The sequence below is a fragment of the Agelaius phoeniceus genome, chromosome 1, assembly GCF_051311805.1.
Source record: "Agelaius phoeniceus isolate bAgePho1 chromosome 1, bAgePho1.hap1, whole genome shotgun sequence".
NCBI lineage: Eukaryota > Metazoa > Chordata > Aves > Passeriformes > Icteridae > Agelaius > Agelaius phoeniceus.
Window position 1 is genome coordinate 44,884,616 of NC_135265.1, and position 24,314 is coordinate 44,908,929.

The following is a 24,314-nucleotide window of genomic DNA, read 5'->3' on the forward strand; positions in this document are numbered from 1 at the left end:
TGTGATAAGCATTTTACAAATTATTTCTGAACTATTATTATACAACTGGGTCTACAGACAAAATCACTAGTCCAGTGATGGGATAGTTGGGAAAAGGTAAAGTATGTTTGGATGAATTCTTGCCATAGTTTTAGATGCTACTGGTTACCAAAGCAATCTTTCCTATAAGCATAACTGCAAATTTATTTTAATCTCAGGACAAATTAAAAGTGAAACTCAAAGCTTTTAATTTTTTGGGCAAGAATGAAAAAATATAAATATGAATTTTAAAATGTACAAATTAAGATCAGAGAATATGCTTAGTGTATTCTGGATCGCTTGACTCTGCTCATTTCTGCCAGTGCTTTTCTTTTCTGGGATGATCCAATTCCAAGATCTGAGTTATTCTGAAGGTAAGACTCAGCTTCTGGCAAGCAGTAAGACTCCATAGGGGGAGGTGGATCCTTCAGTAAAGAAAGAAAAAAAGAATGGGTCAGCTCAAGACGAGCAGCTTCTGAGATAACAGAAACAGCTCATGGGTTGTCTAAAACTGAAACAACAAAACAAATATGACACACCTACATTTTAAACACGTTTTGCAAGCAGCTCACTACCCTGCAAGAGATCCCGCTGCCAGCACCAGAACAAGTCATGTTAGAGCATAAATTTGAGGCCACAGGTCAAACCCCTCAGCACAGGTACTTTGTGGCAACAGTTTCTGGCAAAGGAGGCCCGTGACTGGTAGAGCAGACATCCCCTGCAGGGGGCTGGGGCAGTGTGGAAGGTAGGGAGCCCTGGCTGTGCCCACCTGGATGAGGTAGTCAGCGATGTACTCAGGTTTGAGGCAGTTCACTCCCTGGGCTGCTGCCTCTGCCACATCCACCCTGGAGTCATCTGGCTTCAGCTTACTGAAGTCAGCAAAGAGGTGAGTTGCTTCTTTAAAGAGAGATGCAGAATGGCCAGAGAATACCTACAGACAAAACACGAACCACAAAAGTTTAGTTGTGTTTCTTCCCCAAGACAAATGCAGTTCATAACCTTTAATTTCACTCATCAAACTAAGAGAAACCAGTGGGAAATCAAATACCATTCACAGCTGCATTCTGTACCATCACATACCTGTCCAAAAGGGTGATCCTTCCCATCAGAGCAGGGGACAGAAATTCTATCCTCAATTCCCACCAGGAGTACTGACTTGTGTAACCTCAGACAAGCTGCTCTGCCTGACCACTTGCAAAGTGAAGATGACAAAGCTTTTTCCTCCCACCCTTTGACCATGTCTCAGCTACCCTGTGTAAGCAATTTTGTTCATTAAGATGTTTTACTCACATGAAAAATGCCCAGCACAGAGTTAAACAGAAAGAAAAAAATAATTAAACAACATATATGTATTTCATTGTTTTTTTCAATCAACTACGTACTTTTGCTCCTCCTGACTGAAGAAGGCGCCTGAATCCTGCTTCCTTGGTTTGGTCAACATTCAGGATCACTTTCCAGCCACTGAAAGCTCCCTAGATAAATCACAATTCAGTCAAAAGTATGCCAGTACTGAAAAAGTACAAAGATTTAATGGATCTTCAGATGAAGACTTGCAATTACCCAGTTTTGCCTTTAAGTATGCATGCCAGAAAAAAAATCCACAGAACATACAGCTACCACTACCAGCCCCCTCTAAGGGAAGACCCTTGCAGAGAGTGCTTTCCAAAACACCAGACACCGTGAAAAATGTATCTTAAAAAACCACCAGTTACTTGGAAACATCTTCCCCAGTTCCCCCAGCATGCACTTGGTTACAGTAACAGCACACAGGGCCAACTGGTTGCCTCCTAGGAACACTCAGTGTGGTTTCCACATAGGCGAAGGGTGTGGGGGATTTGTTACAAGCATTCCTTTTAAAAAGGTTACTGTAACACACACACCAGATTTTTCCCGACATAATTGAAACATAATCTTTCAATGAAACCTCAACTGCAGTGCCTGATTTGAGAGGAGTTGAAAGGCTTTGAGGAGTTCAAGTCTCACTTCCAAAAATCTCACTGAAAGACTATGAAAGCAGTAACCAGTTTTGGTTTCCTAGCAGAGCTGAGTTAGGTTAGCTCTCCAGTCAGAGCTCTGAAGAATAAACATCATCTTCCTGGCTGAGGGACATTTAATTACATAAGTAGCCACATTCCAGCCTTGCAAAACATGAACAGTGGTTCAGAGGAGACTAAGACTTTTAATATACCATCACAGAAACTTTTTTAAAAAACAAAATTACTTAACTAGAATATATCAAGCCAAAACATTTTGTTCTTAATAACAAGACAGAACCTTCCCCTGACAGTGAGGTTTTTAGTTTCTTGATGACAATCCCTGTCCATCTACATTGTACAGCTCACATTATAGGATTATCTATATACCTCAACAACACCCGTTTCTTGCTTCCCTTTATGAATTTTTTTCCTCCACCTCATGGCTGCCAGTGCTAGTTTCTTCTGGTTTACATTGATTCCAGACAAAACATTAAGTATGGAGTTACTTCCCCACTCATAGTCTTCTTCCTGAAACAATCATAAGCTTGAATTACAAAGCAGTCCTTTACAAAGCCAACTTTACCAGCAGAAAAATAGATTTTAACAAGCCATACCAAATAGAAAATAAAAAAACATGAAACAAATCCCATCTCGCTCTAGCTATATATATGGATTTTATCTAGCCAAAACAGTTCAAGGTAGAATTCGAGATATGGCTCTGAATTGCATGTTTATCTAAATTAACTTATGTTTTCTGTGACATCAAGTCTTGCACACAACCTGATTCCTCTTGCAGTTACATCTACAATAGACTTCAACAGCAGGACAAAGCATCTCGCTACAGTGGATACCACTGATGATATTTCTGCAGTATCTTCCAAAACAATTAAAGTTAGTTTTAATACATAAGGATATGAGGCAGCTTATAGCATTACTTTAAAGTTAGCCCGATCAATGTAAAAGAACTGTCTGACCCAGGAGAAGTGCAAAATTAACAGTTAGGAAGGCATCAGAAGAGGTAGAGTTCAAAAATATTTACGTACATGGTTGTAAAATGAAATAATTTAAAAATAACATATGTTCATTTATTGAAAGAATCGAGATTTTATTCCTGGTTTAACAAGAGCCATGTAAATTTAGCTGATAACACTGAGAATTTACCAAAAGATATTCAAAGACTCAATTTTAAGAAACATAAAAAGCTTAGGTATTTCATTTATCTTATATTAGCAGTTTGGTGCAGGGCTAGTTTTCAGACAAAGGTGGCCAAAAACCTCTCAGATTTTGGATTCTCTAAAACTCCCATGGCTTGGGCACCCTAAATTAGCAATTGATTTTGTGAAGTTGTCTTTCCCTAGCAGTGCAAAACAAGAATAAATGCAAAAAGGTAAAACACACTCATGACCTAGTGCTAGGGTGACGTGCCTGAACAAAGCAGCCAGCTCCTCTGCAGGCTTCCAGGTAGGAGCGGTGAAGCACCCACTTTCCAGCTGCCATCGAGGCCAAGAACTTCTCATTCCGAAGAGGATGTCCCACAACAATGTGTGTGCAGCTCGGATCAAAGTACTGCTTCTCAAGTACTATTCCACCTTGAATTGAGGAATGAATTGCATTCAAATTATTTAAGGATCATGTTGCACACAGAAAGGATCAACTCTAAGTGAGAATTATTTGAATTCAGACAAAAACTCAGCTCAAATCTGCATGAAGAGTATTGTCATTGAATTGATATGGGCAGAAGCTGCTAGGGAGGGAGAAGCAGCCAGGAAAGAGTGGCTCTGTAAAATGCAACAGCAACACAGACAGGAATGAGAGACCAGAAGAGAGCCCATCCTGGGCACTCCCAACAGTAAAGAATGAGGCTGTTGTAAAAACAGCTAAAAGAAAACTGTCAGAAGACAAAACCATTGCTGTTTTATGGCAAAGCTGATCACTCACATAATAATAACACTATATTCAAAGAATTGCTCACAAGCACAGAAAGCCGTAAATTTGAGACCTCAAATCTGATGAGTCACTAACAGAAGCCCTTTCTTCTCCCAACAAGCCACAGCTGAGCAGACACATACAGATACATACTATTCTTTGCATTTCACAAATATCTGGTACCTAATTTCTCAATCAGATGGCAGTAATCAATTCTTTCTTGAGGATTAAGAGAAGACAGCTGAAATTTACGGAATTTTTCTGTTTCTTCATCAGCCTTCTCATCTTCAGTAACAACCTAGAAATATGGTAACAGATTTTGAAAATATGACAGAACGATTAGGTTGACAGCTGACTAGTTCTCTGCCAAATATGCTAGGTTATTTATATATTAAGTTTTCTTTTAGCTGGGAAAAGCAGAACCAAACCTGTCAGCCACTTGACAAAAAGCTTGGATCTTATCATATTATCCTTATGCTCTTGCTTGAACATCCTCTTGGTTCCCCCTTTCTTCAGGGCACAGCTGAACTAATCTGTCATAACAACTAATCCTTCATTCACATCCATGGAAGCCAGGTTGAACACATGAAGAAATCAGCACTGATTTATCACACTGCCTCATTCATTCACTTTCAGTCAGGTCAGAATACTATACTTTTTGAGGGCCTTTCCACTAAGATGGCACGCTATGCCTCTGAAGAATGCTGAAATGCTGAAACTTTGAGCATCAAGTGACACTGCAAGTGAGACTATAAGCTCATTTTCCTTTCCCTCTCCAAGTTCAAAATAAAATAGAATTTTAAACCAGGTTTGTCTGGTCAGTTGTTTGTCTCTGCCCAGACATGCATAGGATGGTTCTGGGGCGGCCCACGCTTCAAAGGACGAGTCTGGACTCTTCAGTTTTTCCGTCTTCAGATTGTTTATTATTTCTTATCTACAGAATTTTCTTTCTGCCCAACAGAGGTCTGACCTTCAAGGCAGCTAAGGGCACTCTGACTACCCACGGGGTGGTCATGTCTTTTTATACTAAAAACTACGTATATCATATTTACCTTTATTTCCCAATACCTTTCACCTATATTAGCAAGTGCACCTTCACCATGGACCAATCTTCAAGTGCCAACATCACCACAGAAAATGGAAGACAAGAAGAAGAAAGAAGAAGGACGAGACATGCTCTGATCCTTCCATCTTGTTTCTATAACCCCCCTGTACTAGAAACTTTAAAATTTATATTTCACCCTGTAAATATATCTTTCTTGCACCATTCACTCCCAAGTGACTCTCACGTCCTCAAACAGGTGTCACATCCTTAGAAGGATTGAAATCAAGCTACTAGATGCTCCTGGCAACATTCCAGGATTTCCGAGCCCCCCCAAGGGTTTTCTTGGTAACTCTGGACATCCAGAGTGATGTGCTGAGTTCCCACACAGGTTTTGGCAGAAAAATAATTTCCCATTTGTATCTAAACATAAAATTCCAGATATTACCAAAGAAACGAAGGCCTAAATTTTTTTCTGTCATCCTAATATAGCTGGAGGAGTTCCAAGTAGCACACATAGTAATTCTTCACTCCAAAGCCTGCCTTAGCATCCCAGCACTAACTAATGGGACAAAAAGCTTCATTTGTCTAAACAAACAAGCTTCATTTTTTTGAATATTATTTGTTAAAAATCTCAAAGGAAGGGGGAGTAATGAAAATAATAGAAAAAAGAGAATAGGACTGTACAAAAGTAATCCACCTCAAGATTTTAACTCCAGATCTGCACATTTTATATTTATCATTAAATTCAAAATTTCTTTAAGTATAACTGCATCTCTCAGAACACATCATCATAAGTATTTTCCCATTTGACAAACCTTTTCTTTGGGCTCTGGTGCCACAGGAGGGTTAGCCAAGGGGAAAGCAATGCTGGGTGCCTGTGGAGTAGGGATCAAGTTATCCTTAACTGGCGTTTCGGGATCTCTACACATGTGATTGAAAGGCTGAAGAATCCCATCTCCATGCCCAGCCTCAGGAACAGCTGTGAAAGTAAAGTGGTGTTGCATGACTTGCCTTTGGAAGAATAAAATTATGTATAAAATAAAAGATACAACAAAAATTAAAAACCCCCACAATTGCTGCTGAACAGCATGTACAGTTATATTTCACCTGCCTTTCATAAAGAGGCTCTTCCTTATACCACAAGCCACCAACAGCAATATTGCAATCATGTTCCTGAATGCCTTGCAAACATCTGAAAACCTCAAATGATCTGATTTCTTTGGCTAAACTGCACTGATTTGGTTGAACCAAAAATCAGTTGAATGGAATTATCTAATTTTCTTCAACCTCCTCTAGGACAAGGTCAGTTTTCAGGAAGACTGCTGCCACAGAAACTCTGCAAGTAGACTGAGGAAAGGAGTTGGTGGCAGCAAGGAGAGAGAAATAAAGGATTCTGCTATCACAGAACAGAAAGAAAGCAAAACAGGTGAAAAAACATCTGGTTTTGGTAGAAAAGGTATGTTGCTTCCTTAATCCTAGCAACAGACTTCAGACTTCAAGTACAGGGAACATAAATAAAGTATCTTTACCAAATCCTGACCCAAGCATGTCCATCAGTAACTTGACACATCTTGGTTTTTTGGGTCTCTGAGTTCAACTTGTACCCCAATTTTTCACCTATAAATATTTCCACTACAATGGAAAAGATTTTGCTCATGGTATTCCCATTAGAATTCCACTCTACTTACCTGTGGGGTTACCTGGAAGCCAGCTGTGGTTCAAAAAAACAAAGAAATCAAAAGAACTTGGAAAATTTTATCAAGTCTTTCAAGCTGTTGGCATTTCTCTGGAGCCACAGCAGTCTATTTTTAGATAAGCACTGCCTTGGTGTTTGACCACAAATGAATGGGAAAACTTCTCTTTAAAAAACAGCAACACATAATGGAGCTCAATAATGTGAAATTGTATTTTTGACCTTTGAGAAATGCCAACCATGCTCACTCACTTTTTTTGTAAGTAGAACTCAAGTACTACTTTGTATTTTAGAAGTCCCATAGACCAAATGGATGCTATTGCACCAAACAGGGATATTGCATTTGTAACTTTACCTATACCAGCCATCTCTGCATCAGGTACAGATCCTTTGAGGGCAGACTCATCCGCGTTTTTATTGGTGTTACTCTGACCTTGCTCAAGGTACTGAGAGGGACTATTAGGCCACTGAAGGTTGCTGACAAGTCTTGCTCTCTCTTCCCTTGCAGTAGGATCATCCCAAATGATCTGCTCGCTCTGGGATGGCTCTGTATTTAGATCTGCCAGTGCCTGGCGGGACTGCCTAAGGGAAAAACCGAGACACCTTACAGACTCATTTTACAGAAGAATTCCACTCTAGAAGGCAATGTGTTAATGATCACATCAACTGCAGAACTCAGGTGACCTCATTATTAGAAATTATGGCTGGCAAAGGGGAAAATTTCACTATAGAAGCTATTCTAGTACCTTGGCTTTATGAACCTAAGTGTTAGCATGGCTGAAAACAGGCACCCAAAATACCAGTAGAAATTTTTTATTATGTGCATATCAATAAGTTATTATAAAATCAGCGTACCTTACTCTTTATTAAGCCTATTTATTTGCAAATAGGCACCAAGCTAAATGAATTATTTTGCAAGGGTTCCATTACTGTCTTATCCAACATCAGTATTGATGGAGTTCAAATCCTATTCTCCATTTGGAGAGAAAAGAAAAATAAAATAGAAGAAACATTCACAGAGGTGCTCTGCAGTAAAGCCTACTTCTTTATGACTTATTTAAGCATTCATACGCACTTTCTTCAAAAGCTATAAGAACACTAAGGAATCTGAGCAGATGGAAAATAAGCCAGTTCAAAACCAGAACATTGAAACCAATCATACTAGTCTGGTTTTTATAAAAAACAAAAGATACCCACTATGGATTAAGACAATATTCTGACTTTACCTAGCACATCCAGTTAAAGATTCTGAATTGCAGGAGAAGCAACTCAAGCACATCAGTAGAAACAGACAATACATTTGAAAACCCTGGAGACCTATTCAAATTTCAATGGATGTCTAAAGACATAGAAGGACGAAACAAGATACATTTAAATAAAAATCCATACCTTAGAGCTTCCAAGACCCTACTGCGGCCATTTCGCACAGACCGTGCACTATCGGGAGTGGCTGGAGAGCCATCAAAGCTGCTCCTTGAAAGGGATCCTCTTTGCCCTTGTGGTTTCACTAGTGATGTGGCAGACATGAGCTCCTGCAGCTGCCTCTGGAAGTTCTCCCTCATTTCTAGTGCTTGGGTTAAAACTTAAGAGAAGAAACAAAACTCATACTATCACAACTCTTATACTGAAACAAGTGAAAAGTATACAACTGCTCACTGTTTCAGTGAAAACTGAAATTCCAATCAACCTCCCTCCTCCACCAGGACCAGGATTATACATTAAAAAGAGGAAAAGTACTTGGGCAAGAATATCAAGGAAAACTATATATGCCCTAAGTCACCCATTCTTAGACACAAGGAGAAATCTCCATTTGGCTCAGTTCTGAATCGCCTCTCGCAATCTAGCTTAGATCCACAATAACACATTTAATTATATAATATATACTCCAAACCAAAAATCTGTTACATTAAGATTTTTGAACTTCAGTGTTTTAAAAACAAAGATATGGCAATTAGGTATCTTCCAATGACTAATCATGATTTTCTTGTAGGCTGTCAAGATCTTTAAAAGAGAGAGAAAAACCCTTTGCTGGCATTCAGCAGCAATAAAAGTTAGCTGTACTTGACCAGTATATTAATATGCTACCTGAAGTTTCCAGATCTTAGCATTCAGCACCTGGAACTGCAAAGGCTCATATTGATAGTTTGATAGTCCATAAATATTCTGAAAATATCAATTTACATTTACCTCCTTTGGATTCACTTGCTCCAATTTGTTCTTCCCCTACAGTGACTGTTTCCTTTATTTGGTCAGTAGTTACATCATCTTCATCCTCTGGAATAATCTAAACCAATGAAGACAAGCAGATTTCTCAAACACCAATTTTTTTTTCTTTTTAACCATGTATGACACTTGTAAAATTCTGAAGATCATTAATCTTGCCTTAGAGTAAATCTAAGCTTTCTGCTACTGCAATGACAGCAGAACAGTGAACAGTAGCATGAATGACAACTCCAATTCTGCAATCTTAATGTCTACCAAAGCAAGTTCACACCTTGGATCTCATTATCTAAAAGAAAAGATATCTATCTTTTCAAATCTGGAAAGCAAATGCTGAAATGCCTGAACTTTTCTCCATCACCCTAGAAGATGAATATTACAAATGCAGAAAAACCTTACAGAATATCTGCAATAGCTACTATTAAACAACTAGCTAAACCTGATTCAGGGCATTGCTGAATTAGTATCAATGTTTTTATTACTATGTTAATATAACTATTAACTGGATTCAAATCATGGCACACACATTGCTATCACACATCATACCTCATTTTCCTCTGCTGGTTTTCCAGTTGAAAGAAAGGAGGAGGAGAGCCTGATGTCTTGCGCTGCACTGATGTCCAGGCTCATTTTGGGATTGTAAGTGTGAGGAAATAGAGATTCAGGAAGCCATTTACATTCTCGGGCACTCTGTAATAACACCAGTTAATGAGAGAAAGATAAGGAACTGACTGACATAAAAGAAACTTCACACCTAAACATAAGAAAAGTACAATAAAAACACTGTCAAAAGAAGTACTTCACACAAGGGGAAAAACGTGGTTGACATTCTGGGAAAAATATAGCAGAAGTGTTCAGTGGAAGAGAATTTATTTTCTCCTTATGGAGAAGAGTGTAAATGTACATCAGTGAAAAGAGATCACTCAATTTATTAATTCAAAGCAGGATGCAAAACATCAGTCCTTATACATGTTTAGAATAAATGCATACAGAAAACCCACGGCCATATTTTGGAGGTTTTAAGCCTCCATTTAATTTTACTTGTAAATGGGGAACAAAATAAGCTTCATACCTCTAAAAGCCAATGTTCTGAAACAATATGTATACCCCGTTCTTTAACAGATTTGTACTCCTTATTGTTATCATTCTGTCCGCCTTTATAGATGAAGTGTGTTACTGTTTCATCAAAGCACCATCTGGAAAAGAGAACAAAATACAACTTGAAGATGGAATTTCTATCAAAAAGTATCATAAATCCAGCTCAAAAATTGTTGTTTTGTTCAAGTTAAAGTAATTTTGCCTATTTTGTTATGCCTCAATAAATAATGAGCCCACTTTCTTTGACAGAAAAGACAGCATTCAGTTTCATGATAGCACAACTTCAATGTGTTTTGAAAGCATTCCTGAAGAAAACTAAATGGGATAAACATATGGAACGGGGTTTTGCTACATGTTTTGTTTTTAGTTAAGTAGTATTTTAAAACAGTTTCTGAAAAGAATGTGTGATCCAGGACAAGAGCTTTTTCTTTTGTTGTCATATTGAACTGCAAGTGAAATACTGATCCTTGAAGCTCAAAATAAACAAAAATGAAGACTGTTAATTTTTAAACTGATAAAAACAAGTATTTTCTATCTAATCCAAGTATCTTCAGCATTTCTAAGGCACTACCAAACATAAGGCTAACCTCCTTCACACCATGAATAAAAGTCAGTAGCAAAACACATTTAGTGGAAGCAGAATTGTGTCTTAATCAAAAATGTTAAGTTTGTACTTTCTCTTCATGATAACCTATTTTTCCTAAGCTTTTCTAAGAACACTGGCTTAGCCATGCTTACAATCAAGAAAATAACTTGTTTTGAGCCAGGAGACACACAATTTCACATTAGATTCAAAATGTAAAATATAAAGCAAATGTTAAACCATCCAAAAGCAAAATTTCTTCAAACTCAAGGACAAAAAAACCATCTGCAATTCAAGAAGACTTCTTGACAAACAGTCTTTCTGAGATGGATTTACAAAGAACATGGGGACTGGGGATGTGGCAGGGAAAAATGGCTTTATTTCACACTACAAGTGGATGACTTGTAATGGTGTTTAGGATGGTGAAATCTAATGTTTAGCTGTACCAAAAGGCATAAGATGTAAAGATTCAAAGTTATTAGAATTCACATCAGTGCAAAAGCTCAGAAGCCACTGTATTGGCTGGTACCTGTAGTCTGCTCCAAGAGAAGCTGCTACTGCATTCAGCTCCCTTTGCCTTTTATTAAGTTTTCTACTAACATATATAACAGCACCAGCTAGAGGCTTGGGCTCTTCTTCCTGGTCAAGCAGCAGGGATAAAAACAGGAGAGTCATGATTAGAAGGCTTCTGTATCAATAATAAAGATAGTGTAATATTTAGTGAAGTGCATGGTAAAATATACAGTGACAACAAAAGTAAGAGAGACACACTTCCTCTATTTTTGATGGTCCCCTACCCATGCTCAAAACCCAGCATTATTAACATACCATGCACTAAGAAGGCCAAGACAAAGTTTCAGCCAGTCTCCCTAGAACATGCTCTACTCCTTTCATCACTGAACACTGAAATTAAGGAATTCTGAAACCTGATGCTACTGAATTATTGCACTGTAGAGGAGTGAGAGAAGTAAGACTAAGGAGCTACAAAACAAGAAGTAGCAGCCTTCCCTTTCCAGAGGTCATTAGCTTTCTCACCCCTCCAAAAGTAAACAGTGCACTAACATGGCAGTCAACACACAAATCCTCCCTTTCCTCCTATATCTTTTTGTTTTCTCTCACTTTTCTTCTCCTATTAAGGACAGAGGAAGGCAGGAAAAGAAGACACATGTATCAATAAAAAACTCCAAACTTTAGTCCAAGACAAAATATCTAACCCTGTTTAGCTGGAACCTGATAATTTCTCAAGTGTTGTATCTTATTCCAATACTACAGAGTCTATATTGGCACATATTTATATGCCATATTACTTAGCCACTGCTTAATATTCGAGACGGTAATGCAGATAGCAGAAAAAGGTTTTAAAATTCTTTGCCTTCCATAAGGAAATTCCTCTATCTTACATTCCTTTAACTGTCATTGAAGAACAAATAATCATATGAATTTATCACAAATAACAATTCACAAATTCCTTTGTAACTTAAATCATAAAACATAAAGCTTTTTCTTATTTAAACCTATGCTCCAGTTACTAAACCCCCGAATTTCCTACCACTTCTGGCTGTGCAGCAGCCAACTGAGGGCTGGCAGTAAGAGCTGCTGCATGAGTTGTGCTGCTTGCCAGTGCCAGTTTCAAGTTTCTGCCAATGACTTCGGAGAGAGGTGTGCTCAGTTTCCTGTTTCTTTGTTCAGGACCTCTAGGAGTTCCCAGAGCTTCCAGAGCATCCTACAAAAAAAAAGAAGAAACTGACTGCCTTTAATGAACACCTTACAAAATTCTAACTCAAGTGCAAGTTTTACAAATACAGTAGGACTTCATACTCCTAAACCAGGACAGTAAACCACAGTTACCAAGAGCAACTGTAGAACCACTGCACAAAAGCTGTACAAGGCAAACCCAATCTTAGAGCCTGCAGAAGCAAAACAAGGAGACAACAGTTTATTAATCTCTCTGTTCACTGTGATCACTGAATACTGCCCTCAATGGAAAAGCCAGTGACCAAACCCAGGTATTCCTAACCCCAACCAACTACTTTAATGTACTTGCACCTTGCTCTAAAGCTATTACATTAAAACATACTATCAAAGTAGCATTTTATCAGAAAATGCAAACACTTGTTTACAAATATGTGGAGCAATTCCAAGGTGCCTTGTCACATTTATCAGTCTCTAGACTGGATACTGTCTGAGGCGTAGGACACACAAGCATATGGTGCAATAAGCACAAAGAGCTTTGCTAAGGACATTACAACACTTACTATTCAATAAATTTAGTTTTTAGGCCATTAACTAAACTATATAAACGAGCCAGTTTTCCTGGCTTTGTTCAAAAGGAAAAGTCTGTATGTGAACAGCACAAAAATGGGTAAAAGCACAGGTTTCTGTACTGTTTAAAGTTTATGCACATGTTAAATAGTACTGGCCACACAGACCAAAAAGTTTGCAAAAATCACCTTCACATCAAAAGAAGGCTTGAAGATCTTGTCTTCAGAAAGAAACTTCGATGGCGTGTCAAGACTTAAAGATGGTTCTTTCTGAAGTGGTCCCCCTTGTGCAACAGGAGTTGTCTTCCCAGTATGATGAGAGATTACAGCTTGGAAAGCTTTACTCTGAAACCTGTTGATATCAAGGGGGGTTACAGGTCCTTTTTTTCCAGCTTCAAGAATATGAATAGGCTGTTCCAAATCAGGAGTTTCAACAGTCGCTGGTGTCTTGATAAGCTGAGTAATGAAACTGTCCTTGTCTTTAAAATAAACAAAGAAAACATAAGCAAGTAAACTGGTTTTCCATTTGAACACAGACCCCACACACTCTTATTTAACCAGCAACCATGAAGAACTGAAGAGAGGGGCATCAAATCATTGCAGACTAATAAGTCTGAAGTCCTAAGATTGATCTCTAATCAATTCTCATGTAAGCTACAGAGCAGTATACATGCTGAAAAGGACAAAGTTGAGACACTAAGCTTGAATCCCAACTGCCTGATAACCACAAGAGCCCACTGGCTCCACGAGATTTGCAGCAAACACACAATATAATTTCTGTAATCACTACTCAACACCATGGTTGCATGTACAACCTGGTCTAATGGAAAGTGTCCTTGTCCATGGCAAGGGGTTGGGACCACATGATTTAATGTCCCTTCAAACTCAAACCAATCTACATATTTGTACGTTGTACTCAACCAATCTTTATATTTGGAAAAATATCCTTTAGCTCTAATACTTTGAAGGAAAGAAAATTTCATCACACCTGCCTTCTTTATCGTGAACAAACAGTACAGTGACACAATTATATCCCCTAACTTGCTAAGAACCAACCTTCAGCCTCTGCATTTTCAACCAAGAACTTGCTTTCATCTGCCCTCTTTCCTGTCCTTGCAGACTGCAAAAGCCAAGCTACAGTGACTGCTGGCAAATTCCACTTCTTTGCAGCTTCATACTTGGAGCCGTTCGGTTCTCTCACCACAAGATGGGTGCTGGCAAACATTCCTTTTTTCGCACTGGCTTTTCGCACAAAGAATTCTTGGACTCTACAATTAGGTTGATAAAACATTCATTTCGTTATAAACAGCATTAATCTAGGGCACATTTATACTCTTATAAATTGTATTCTCACAATAGAAGAAGAACCAAAAGAAGTAGATATTTAAGGCAACCCACTTGGCACTTTACAGCCTAACCTGCAGAGAGGAAAAAATATCCACAAATACCCCCCAAATAACCCCCAAAACAACAAAAAAAATGTTACACAGTAATGTTTCACTTCTACCAGCATTGAAAACAGTATTTTCCATACTCCAGCAAGCCTCCAGCAGTATCCCATTTTCAAATCCTATGCTGAGCCTAACATTCTTCAGCAAGATGAATGGAACAGGCTTGCTTCCCCTCCAGAGTCAATAAGCATTGCTTCCAAATAAACAAGTTTTCTTTATATTAGAGTTTTTCTCTTATCATCTATGATACAATCTTGCAAAAAGATGCCAGGATTGAGAACTCATCAGCAAAGAATTTAGTTCAAACAGGCTACAAACCAGATCAAATACTGATACTGTAAGCTACGCTATTTTGCCATGTCATGACTAAACATGCTTTTCTTAAAGTTTTTCAAAGATTTTTGTGAACTCTAAGCAAATAGAACACCATTTCTTAGGAGCTGGGATAGTGAATGGGGTTCACCATGCTTATGAGGCTGAGCCAGATAGTACTGAAGTGGTCCTTTCCTAGACAACCAAAGAGCAACTTGGAAGGCCACATCTGAAAACCTGACTTTCATTGACTGGTTCACGAGCAGAGTAAAAAGCTGCTAAGACTCAGTTACTGAAAAATAAGAGACTGAGCAAATTCTGGTAGAAATTAGACTGTGTGAGTACTGACCATAATTACTTAAAAGAGAGCAAAATTAAAGACCTATATAATGATGTCTCATTGCTTCAGCACCAGGTTTTGTAAATAGATGGAATTCAAAAGAGCTTTAACTCCAATATTTGTACAGAATAAATGAAAAGCATAATGACAGCACTTTGGGTCTTGAAAGAACAAGGAGAAACTGTGACAGGAGAAGTACCTGGCTCCCAGCAGTTCTGCCAGATAAGCAAGGGAGTCTCTCTCTGCACCCGTGAACTGGCTAAAAGAAAGAACACAATCTTCCAGAGGGGTAGCTCCTTCCATTACCAGGACTGGTGTGAAAAGTGGATTGGATCGGAGATCTAAAAGGGCCTGCTGCTCCACGCACGTTATCTTCAAGAAGATGAAAGACATAAAAATGTCAATCAAGCCAAATAGTAACAAAGCCAACAAGATTTCAGCAACTCTACAACAGCATTTCTGGACTCAACAATGAGCAACTGTGCTTCCATCATCACACCTGAGACAAATTATTTCCCATTGGATCAGACAAACTCTTTTTTAGACCATGTCTATTTTGGCAAGGTTGACATACTGAAGCATTATTCAGAACTTTTCAGTTATTAAAGTTCCAACTCTGCAGGTTCCCATAAAGCTGGAGGTTTCCAGTTCAGTACATGATCTGAGGGTCTGTATAGATTTACTTCACAGGAAGTTACCTAATACTGAAAGCTGCTAACAGCAAGTAGCCTACATCATGGGCCTGCTCTTGCCAAATATAGTTAGCATTGATTTTTCAGCTATAAAGACTTACTCTTCTGCCACAAATTAAAAAAAAAACACCTATAAAAAGCATGAAACAAACAAAAATATCAAATCATTTTTAGTCAACTAGCTCCTTCTATAGTTCATTTAGACAGAATGCTGTCAGACCTCATATAAGCCTGGGTCATGACAATGCAGTCCTATTTAACAGTCATGTGGAAAATGAAGTGAAACAGATAAGACACCCTACAGATGCAGAGGCTTTAATGAAGGCTTTTGTTTAGCACATTTCAAATGAAATGAGGCTGCTATCTCAGTATCTTTATATTTAAGCCATTAATAACTGCATTCTGAGAAGACAAATTTCTAATAGAGATACCTGTTTAGTTGGGAATTGAGGAAGTGAAACTCCCTTACCAGCCACGTATTTGTGACAACATCACCAACAGTTGCCTTCACAGTGCACCCTAATAAAGGTACCACAGCATAGTCTGCAATGGTTCTGCTTTGCAGTGGTAGAACTTCCCCAGCATTCTCCTTAATAATATCTGCAAGGCAGGACTCGTCCTCTTCACCAAAACCCAGAAGAAGAAATCTCTTCCTGAAAAATAAGCCTCCTTCAGCCAGTGCAGGAGACTCTGCCAAAGCCCCATTACAGACAGAAGGTTGATTCTCTCCTTGGGCAGTCGAGTTAGTAACATCACTGAAGGTTCTGGATGTCAGTTTTTCAACTTCATCTGAAAGATTAAAGAAAAATAAAAAAGAATCAAGCATAATAATTGTTTGACAAGAACATCAAAGACAATCCAAAACAGTTTAATGAAGAAATTACAGGACTGTGCTGTTTTCAGCCAGGTTTTACTCAAAAACTGTTCCATATAGGCCTATTTAAATTTGAATTTTGACACACAAAGTAGAAGTTAAAATACTAGATGTGAATGAATTTTTAATAAGGAAATTCTGCAAGCTCAAATGCTAATTATGAGCAGTTAAATTTTCTACAGTATGCTGAGTGTAGAACATACCTAGAGCAGAATAGTTATCTGCATATTGAGAGAGGAAATCATCTTCAGCAGTTTTCTGGTGCTTTATAATGTTCACAGCATCTTTCTTCAAGAGACTGTTTTTTTTGGGAAAAACTGACTTCATTCCAGGTTGTTCTAAAATTGGATTCTCTAACAGCTGGTAGTTTAGAGGGATATAGTGCTCCACTGGACATAGACAACCTTTGCCAAATGACTCCAGCAACCACTTTGCTGTGACTATATGAGGCCTATAAAATAAAATGTTATAGAAACAAGTCACAGCAGGTTTCAGACCAAAAAAACCAGTATATACACACACAAAGTCTGTAACTCTAACACTAAGCAAGCTTTGGGCAATTTACAACCCTTAAAAGACTTTAATTCTTTCAGTCTGAGAACAGAGCATTTCATAATTATTTTCTATAACATAAATGATATCTGCCACTGCTGCACAGCCAAGTTCTTCCCCTCAATGCACTAATACACATTAACACCTCTTTTCACCAATAAAAACACTTGCTTTTCTTCTCGCTTTTCTACCCATGGCTACCCAAGATACAGTACTGAAAAGCACATGTGGACATACTTACTACCACTAGCTGTAAGTCTTCTCATTTAAATCAAGAACTACTTAGTAGTTTTAAATCAATATGTGATTTCAAAGAATCGTACAATGGTTTGGAAGAAAACTTAAAGATCATTTAGTTCCAACACCCCTGCCATGAGCAGGGGACATCTTCAACTAGATTAGGTAGCTCCAACCTGGCCTTGGACACTTAAAGGGATGGGGCACCACAGCTTCTCTGAGCAACCAGAGAAACCTCACCACCCTCGCAGTAAAGAATTTCTTTCTAATACCTAAATTAAACCTCCCCTCTTTCAGTTAAAGGCTATTCCCCTCTGTCCTGTCTCTTTATGTCCTGCCAAAAGTTCCTCTCCACCTCCCTTGCAGGCTCCCTTTAGGTCCTGGAAGACCACCACAATTAGGTCACCCCAAATCCTTCTCAAACAAATCCTCTCAGCCCATCTTCACAGTAGAGGTGTTGCATCCCTCTGACCATCTTGTTGGCCCTCCCCTGAACTCACTCCAACAGTTTGATGCCTTTTCTGTGCTGGGGACCCCAGAGGTGGAAAAGAGGTGTAACTAGACCTTAAGCAATATACTTATCACAACCTGTGAGCCGTCTTGTCCAGAAAGTGTTTCAGCTCATCATTATTTTCCCCCACAATGACATGAGTAACATCTTCATTAAGTTGATTAAATCGAACGCCGCCACCACAATTAATAAGCCTTCTCATCTTGTCCAACTTCCTGCCACTGAAGCCACAGAGATAGATCTACAAAGAGAACAGAGCAACAAATAAAGCCTTAAAAATGTAAAAGAAAAAAAAAAAAACCCAAAACAAGAAAAATTAGAATTTTTTGGTATAATTTGTTTCAACTCCTGTAGAAGACAGAAAGTAGTGCTGCAGCTTCTGAGAAGCAGCAAAAAAAATTAAGCATTTATAAAGATTAATTTAGCTTTGCAAATTAATCTAGCAGAGTCAATGTTTACTAATAGAACAAACCCCTGAAATTGCATAAACAAAAAAACCCCAAATAAACCCACACACTAATTCTAGAACCCATTCACTCTAATGTTTAAATACAGATACCTACGAATGTAAATTTCTATACTTCCACTACGTTTTTAGTATAATTATAGTCACACACACAGATAGGTAGACACACACACACATACAAGCACACAGACACAAAATAAATCTGGTATTTGTTGCTGACCATGGAAACGATTTACTCAAGCAGAAAGTGCCAGTGCTTCAACATAGTTGCTTTTGCATTGTTAAAACTGAACATTTCAAAGTATACAACGTTAAACATACTCGACACCCATCTAACAAATCTTCAGCGGCTTGAAAAGAACTTATGTCCAGGTTTTCCAGCTCATCAGAAACAGGATCCAGTCTGCTGCTCATAGCTGAACTACATGCAGTTTCATTAACACCACTCAAATTGATATTGGAAATGTGGCTGACATCCGAAAAGGCATGATCTTTAAACAAAAATAAAATTAAAAAAGAAGGCATTAGATTTGGCTCAGCTCTCTCTGCTGCTTCACTAAAAAAAATACAGACTTGCCACTTATGATTTTGTGGTGCTATAAGGAAATGTAAAGTTTGAAAAATGAAAAATACTAGGTAAGTAAAACCTTTGCTAAACCAAGGAGTTTCTTAACACACAGATTGAGCATCATCTTACTAAGAAGAGTGCTGATACATCTTCTGTTTATTTCCTAAAGGATGGTACCCATGACACAGCATCCAATGAGACTTGTTTTCAAAGCTGTTATTCCAATTTTGTGGACACCTAGTAGAAATACTTTTTAAAATTAAACAGGTCTCTCTTTATTGTAGAGAAATCAACTCTAATTTAAGAGGAGTCAGCATCGCATGGATGCACATTAAAGCTGGCTATATCTTTTAGGCTACCATGTGTGCTACAAAATACTTTTAACTGTCCTTCTGTTATTAGCATGGAATAAATAAAAGCAGATGTAAAAAGAAAAATTAAATAGAATATGATTATTAAAAACTTATTTGTTCCCCCCCACCCCTAAGACTGTTGTAAGATTAAACTCATTATAAACACATGTTTTAAACTTAAATTTACGAACAATTGTGCTTTTGTAGGACTTACAAATATACACCACTGGTTCTCAAGCAGACAATCAAACACCTAATTCAAGCTTACTTTTTTAACAATCATCCACACATTTCAAGTCTGCCCATGTTGGACTATTCTGTGTGCATAAAAGCAATCTGTTATATTTTAAGCTTAAACTGAATCTAGAACCCAAACTATCAAACCACTATTTACAAAAGCAAGCACTTATCTCAAAATAGTTCTTCATCCTTAATACAAATGTTTCCTACATCATTGAAACACATTTTAAAATATCTTACTTACTAGGAGGCTTGCTGGTGTCATTTGTAGGTGTTGATGTACTGGGTGCATTACTCAGTTTTGATCCAGCCTCTATTTTATACATCGTCTCATCCTGACAGAAGCCTTTCTTGATGCTGTCAGAAAACCACTGCACAGACACACAGTGCACATTCCACTTTTTGGCACATTCATACTTCTGACCTTCCAGATGAAAACAAAATTTTAAAAAAGTCACAATCATTAAAAGACTAAAGCATCAAATATCAATTGCTGAAAGATGGCTGGACATTAGGAAAATTTAGAAATTCAAATAACTGATTTTAATGGACAAATTATGTTATACTAGACTGTTGATAAGCTGCTTGTGCTGTAATTAGAGTAGAAAAATCTCATGGATGGCTAACCCATGCTATGACAAGGCATTAAAGAAACAAAAAGGGGAAAACGGCTTTAAAGCTTTCAAGCACACAAAGAAAAGGGGGAAAAGTCCCAGCATATTTCACTATAAGCAAAGAGAGGGAAATCAAGGTAAAAAAGAAAACCTTTCCTTTCTTCTCACAATAAAACTAAAATCCTTTCATCTTCCCAAGAGAAAGGAAAAGGAGCTTTCATTTTACCTTAGTAGGGAATTTGGAAGGCACAAAGAATAATCAGCTAAAAAACATCAGGCCGCGATCCAATTTCAATCACAGTACAAATTACGTCCTATCCTGCTCTCCCAAAAAATGTTTTTCTTTTCTTTATTCCCTCTAGGATTCTCCCTTTTCCTCTCTTTAAATGCCACCTATATCTCTTTAAAGCAAAGCAAAGGTGCCCTGTGTAACTCTTTCCATCAACAGTGATTCCCTAGAGAGAAGCAGTAAGAGCAACACTGAAGCAGAGGCAGTTCAAGCTCCTGTACTTACACCCCTTCACACTATTTCAACTCCAGAAGTGAAAACAGCATTTATTCTGTCAGTTTTACCTTTTGGCTCTTGAACTATGAGGTGAGTGCATTCATTCATCTTGAGCTGCCCCGTGTACTGCCCACCGTGCTCAGCAGTGAGGCGCTGCACTTCTTTCCTGTCGGAGCTGCTTAACCCAGTGACACAAATCGTGCAGCCAAGGAACACAGGACAGGCATAGTCTTCCATGTTAATATCAGTGTACCTCATCATGCTACAGGAATGAAAGAGAAAAAGAAGTTATTTTGCAAGTAAAATCAGCTAGGAAAAGAAATTAGTCTGTACATAAGAATTATTATTACCCAAAACAAAATCAGTTTTGTTTTTTTTTCATACCCTTGCTGAGACTTATCCCACAATGTCTTAACCCAAGAGGGAAGCAAAATAGGTTTCTTCAGGGAAGCAGCTACCAAGTATTTCTTGCTGCCAACTTCTCCAGCTATAAGATGAGTCACTGACACGTTGAGATCTCTGTATACACATCCACCCATCATTTGCACATATTTATGAACTTCTTCCTGGATGGGGAAAAAAACTAGAGAAAATCATCAAGAGAAAAAAGAATCTATATGACAATCATGTTCACCTTACACCAAGAACACAGATTTCAATTGTCCATTATTTCCCCTAAAAACTGTTCAAAAAATACTAACTAGATATATATGGAAGCCATAAAAATGCAACTGTAATCTCCATTTTATTTACACTTACAATAAGCTGAACATAATATATCTTAAATAAAAAATATATCTGAAATCTTAAATAAACACATGGTAATTATGCTCTATGAGCAAAATTTTGCAGATGATTGATGTTTTAGGCAGTACTAGAAAAAAGGTATATCAGAATAAAGTAAACGTATATAAACATATGTGAGGTGCATTAATATGTGAATAAACTACACATAGTCTACAAACTACAGAAGACTTGATGGATCTAGACACAGGCACAATAAGACACATGCTCTAACTGCTGCCTTACTAACGAACCATACAAAGCAAGTATCAATGATAACCGGCTGAACAACCCATCCTTGGGAAGGCCTTACCCTCACGTCCTTCTCCAGGCTGGTACAGGACACTGTGACATCGGCCATGGTCATGTTGTACACGGGATGCTCGGCTCTCGGGACACACCGCTGTGACTGCATGCAGTACAGAACTACCTGTGGTCCAACAATCCTACAGCCAAGCTGCAATAAAATAACAGGAAAAGCACAAAGAAAGTAAGCAGAGGGTACATTGGCATCAGGAAGGCTTTCTTTGTCCCTGAATTCTGAAGAGGGCAGGGCTCTTGGTCTGTCCCTCACCTTCTCCTCTAGCACCTCCAGGTAGCTGACAGGTTTGTTTTTACTTTCAGTTCTGGATTTTCTGTACAATCCTTGTAGATTTTCTGGCCTCAGTAAAAGCAGCTGATGCTATGGCTATGGCCAAAGAATTCCAGCTAGCCTATCTTTGTCCACTAGACAATTTCTTGCAGATCAAACCAAATCATGTTTATCAGGAGATAAATAGTGTAAGACCCAGCTCAGGGACTCCAGCAGAATCAGAACCGGCCATACCATTTACTTTTCCAAATGTTTGAAAATAATCATTATGCTTTGCTTCATGCTATATCCTAAATACAGGATGAAGCTCGCACTGCTACACTCAGTGCAGGAGAGAACAGGCAGGATCTAAGTATGGGCATGAGTGCTTCTAAAAAGGAAAGAATAGAGCTCAAAGTTGCTGGGTGACATACCTTCTTGAGATGACTGAAACCCATGCCACTGAAAGGATCACAAATGTAAAGTGATTTATCATTTTCTTTTATACTGAGAACAGTTTTCTCTTCAAGGATCTGGAGATGTTCTTCTGACTGGAATTCTTTTATAGACTGCGGGTAAATGATGTGAACAACAACATTTATTTAATTAGTAAATAATCAATAAAGAAGCAATCCTGTGCAAACTACACAAGTGCACATCCTTGAAACAGCTCACAACAAAGCTACCATGCAAACAGGTATTGGCAGAAGAAAGGGCTAAAACATCTCACGGGTGTCCCCCTCATTCCCTTGAGTCTTCAGAATATTCTGACAAATATTTGGCACAGAGGCCTTCAGGATCTGATCCTGCCATACGGTGCCTTTGGCTCCCAACTAACCTCCCAAGGTGTAAAACAATGCACAGTCTCCTTCCAAAGTTTGTGCTTAGATGAGTGACCACAATCCAGGCCTTTCAGGATACATGTGCCTTCCCTACATGCCACCGGGTTTTGAAATTGAAGCTATTTCATGAGGCTCTCCAACAAAACTGTTCTTGTTCAACAAGCTTTATTACACGCAAAGCACCCCTGCCATACAAAAAGCTTTATTTCCAGGTGTGCACGCGTAACTTAGCTTATTGTATGGCACATGCAGCTAACTACGACACAGAAATCACATGCCAGTTCACCAAGTTCACCCAGGTGACCAAACTCACTTACCTCGAGGGCTTTAGAAAAATACTCCGAGCTCCCGGGAGACTTTATGAACTTCACAAAAAACGGTTCCTTATTACTTCTCATCCTTCAACTAAGAAGCAAAACCCAGTGAGCGCCCTGACATTCCCGCCGCAGCCTGGAAGCCCTCTCGTCCCTGTCCCTGTCGGGCCACGGGCCCAGCACACGCCGCTCGGCACCGACTTCAAACGGGCACGGAGGGGCGGGGACTGGCCGGTCCCCAACCGAGAGACCCCTTCCCCACCTGGAGGCCCTTCCCCACCGGGAGGCCCGTTCCCCACGGGGCCCAGTGCCCTCACGGAGGGGTCCCTGCTGGGCACCGGGTGCTCGGCGCCCCCAACCCCCGACAAAGCCAGACCCGGCCCCACCACAGCCGCGCCCGCCCAGCCCCTCACCCGCGCGGGAAGGCGGCGGTGCTGGCTCTGCGCAGGCGCGGGGAGAGATCGGCATGGGGAGGCGGGGCGGGGTGGGGCTGAGGGGGCGGGGCCCCGGCGGATGTGGGCGGGGCGGGAGCGGGGGCTCCTCGTGGCTGCGCGCCCGCGCTCCGCCCGCAGGGGGCGCTGGGAGCGCGCGTAGGGGAGCGGGCGGGGCGAGCACCGCCCCGAGGGCGGGCGGGGCCGCAGGCGGAGACCGGAGGGGAGCTTAGGGAATCACAGATGGATAACGCATTGGGAGAGTCTTGGAAGAGCATCTAGCCCCAGCCTCCCCTGCCATGGGCAGGGACACGTCCCACTGAATACCCTATACCCTATCCTGGCATTGAGCACTGCCAGGGATGGGGCATCCACAATCTCCTTGGGCAAGCTGCTCCTCACCACTGTCACAGGAAAAAAATTCTGACTAATATCTAACCTAAATTTCCCCTCTTTCAATTTGTGCCCTATATATATTACTCTTTGTCCTATCACTGCAGTTCCTGACTGTGAGTCCCTCTCTGGCTTCCCTGCAGGCCCCCTTCAGATACTTCATATTGGGTTTGCAAGGCCTGTTTTTTGGTAGCTGGGGTGGCTTCTCTGGACAGCCTCCAGAAGCTTCCTCCATGTCCGGCAGAGCCAACCCCTTGCAGATCCAAAGGTGGATTGGGGCAATTAGAAATGGCAATAATGCCTCTGTGGTAATATATTTTAGAAGAAAGAAAACCAAAAAGTTGTTGTGCACTGGTAATTGTGGCCAGAGAAGAGTGGAGTGAGTTGAGTTTTTCATCAACCATCACCCCCAAGTTTTTCTCCACAGGGCTGTTCTCAATCACTG

At 39.5% G+C, this 24,314-nt stretch overlaps 1 protein-coding gene across 3 annotated transcripts; it reads right to left on the reverse strand.

The window, feature by feature from the left end:
* Nucleotides 1-203: 203 nt before the first annotated feature.
* On the reverse strand, nucleotides 204-23,492 carry TOPBP1 (DNA topoisomerase II binding protein 1). 3 transcript variants are annotated; one of them, XM_077177825.1, is made up of 28 exons: nucleotides 23,459-23,492; nucleotides 23,049-23,136; nucleotides 22,324-22,458; nucleotides 21,632-21,775; nucleotides 20,920-21,101; nucleotides 20,604-20,797; nucleotides 19,661-19,840; nucleotides 18,577-18,746; nucleotides 17,867-18,030; nucleotides 16,693-16,940; nucleotides 16,085-16,404; nucleotides 15,123-15,295; nucleotides 13,877-14,088; nucleotides 13,010-13,299; nucleotides 12,109-12,282; nucleotides 11,089-11,198; nucleotides 9,951-10,074; nucleotides 9,425-9,568; nucleotides 8,846-8,942; nucleotides 8,048-8,240; nucleotides 7,014-7,240; nucleotides 5,781-5,944; nucleotides 4,104-4,218; nucleotides 3,420-3,583; nucleotides 2,382-2,522; nucleotides 1,401-1,490; nucleotides 788-949; nucleotides 204-443 (listed from the first exon to the last, which is right to left on the reverse strand). In XM_077177825.1, the coding sequence occupies exons 2-28, from the start codon at nucleotides 23,127-23,129 to the stop codon at nucleotides 300-302; spliced, it is 4,542 nt and encodes a 1,513-aa protein (XP_077033940.1). In that variant the 5' UTR covers nucleotides 23,130-23,136; nucleotides 23,459-23,492; the 3' UTR covers nucleotides 204-299. The 3 variants fall into 3 exon arrangements, 2 of the variants coding, with proteins under 2 accessions (XP_077033940.1, XP_077033948.1); XR_013182174.1 differs by lacking the exons at nucleotides 204-443; nucleotides 23,459-23,492 and adding an exon at nucleotides 1,099-1,269 and having other exon boundaries at nucleotides 817-949; nucleotides 23,049-23,398; XM_077177833.1 differs by lacking the exons at nucleotides 204-443; nucleotides 788-949; nucleotides 23,459-23,492 and adding an exon at nucleotides 958-1,269 and having other exon boundaries at nucleotides 23,049-23,398.
* Between the last annotated feature and the right edge of the window lie 822 nt (nucleotides 23,493-24,314).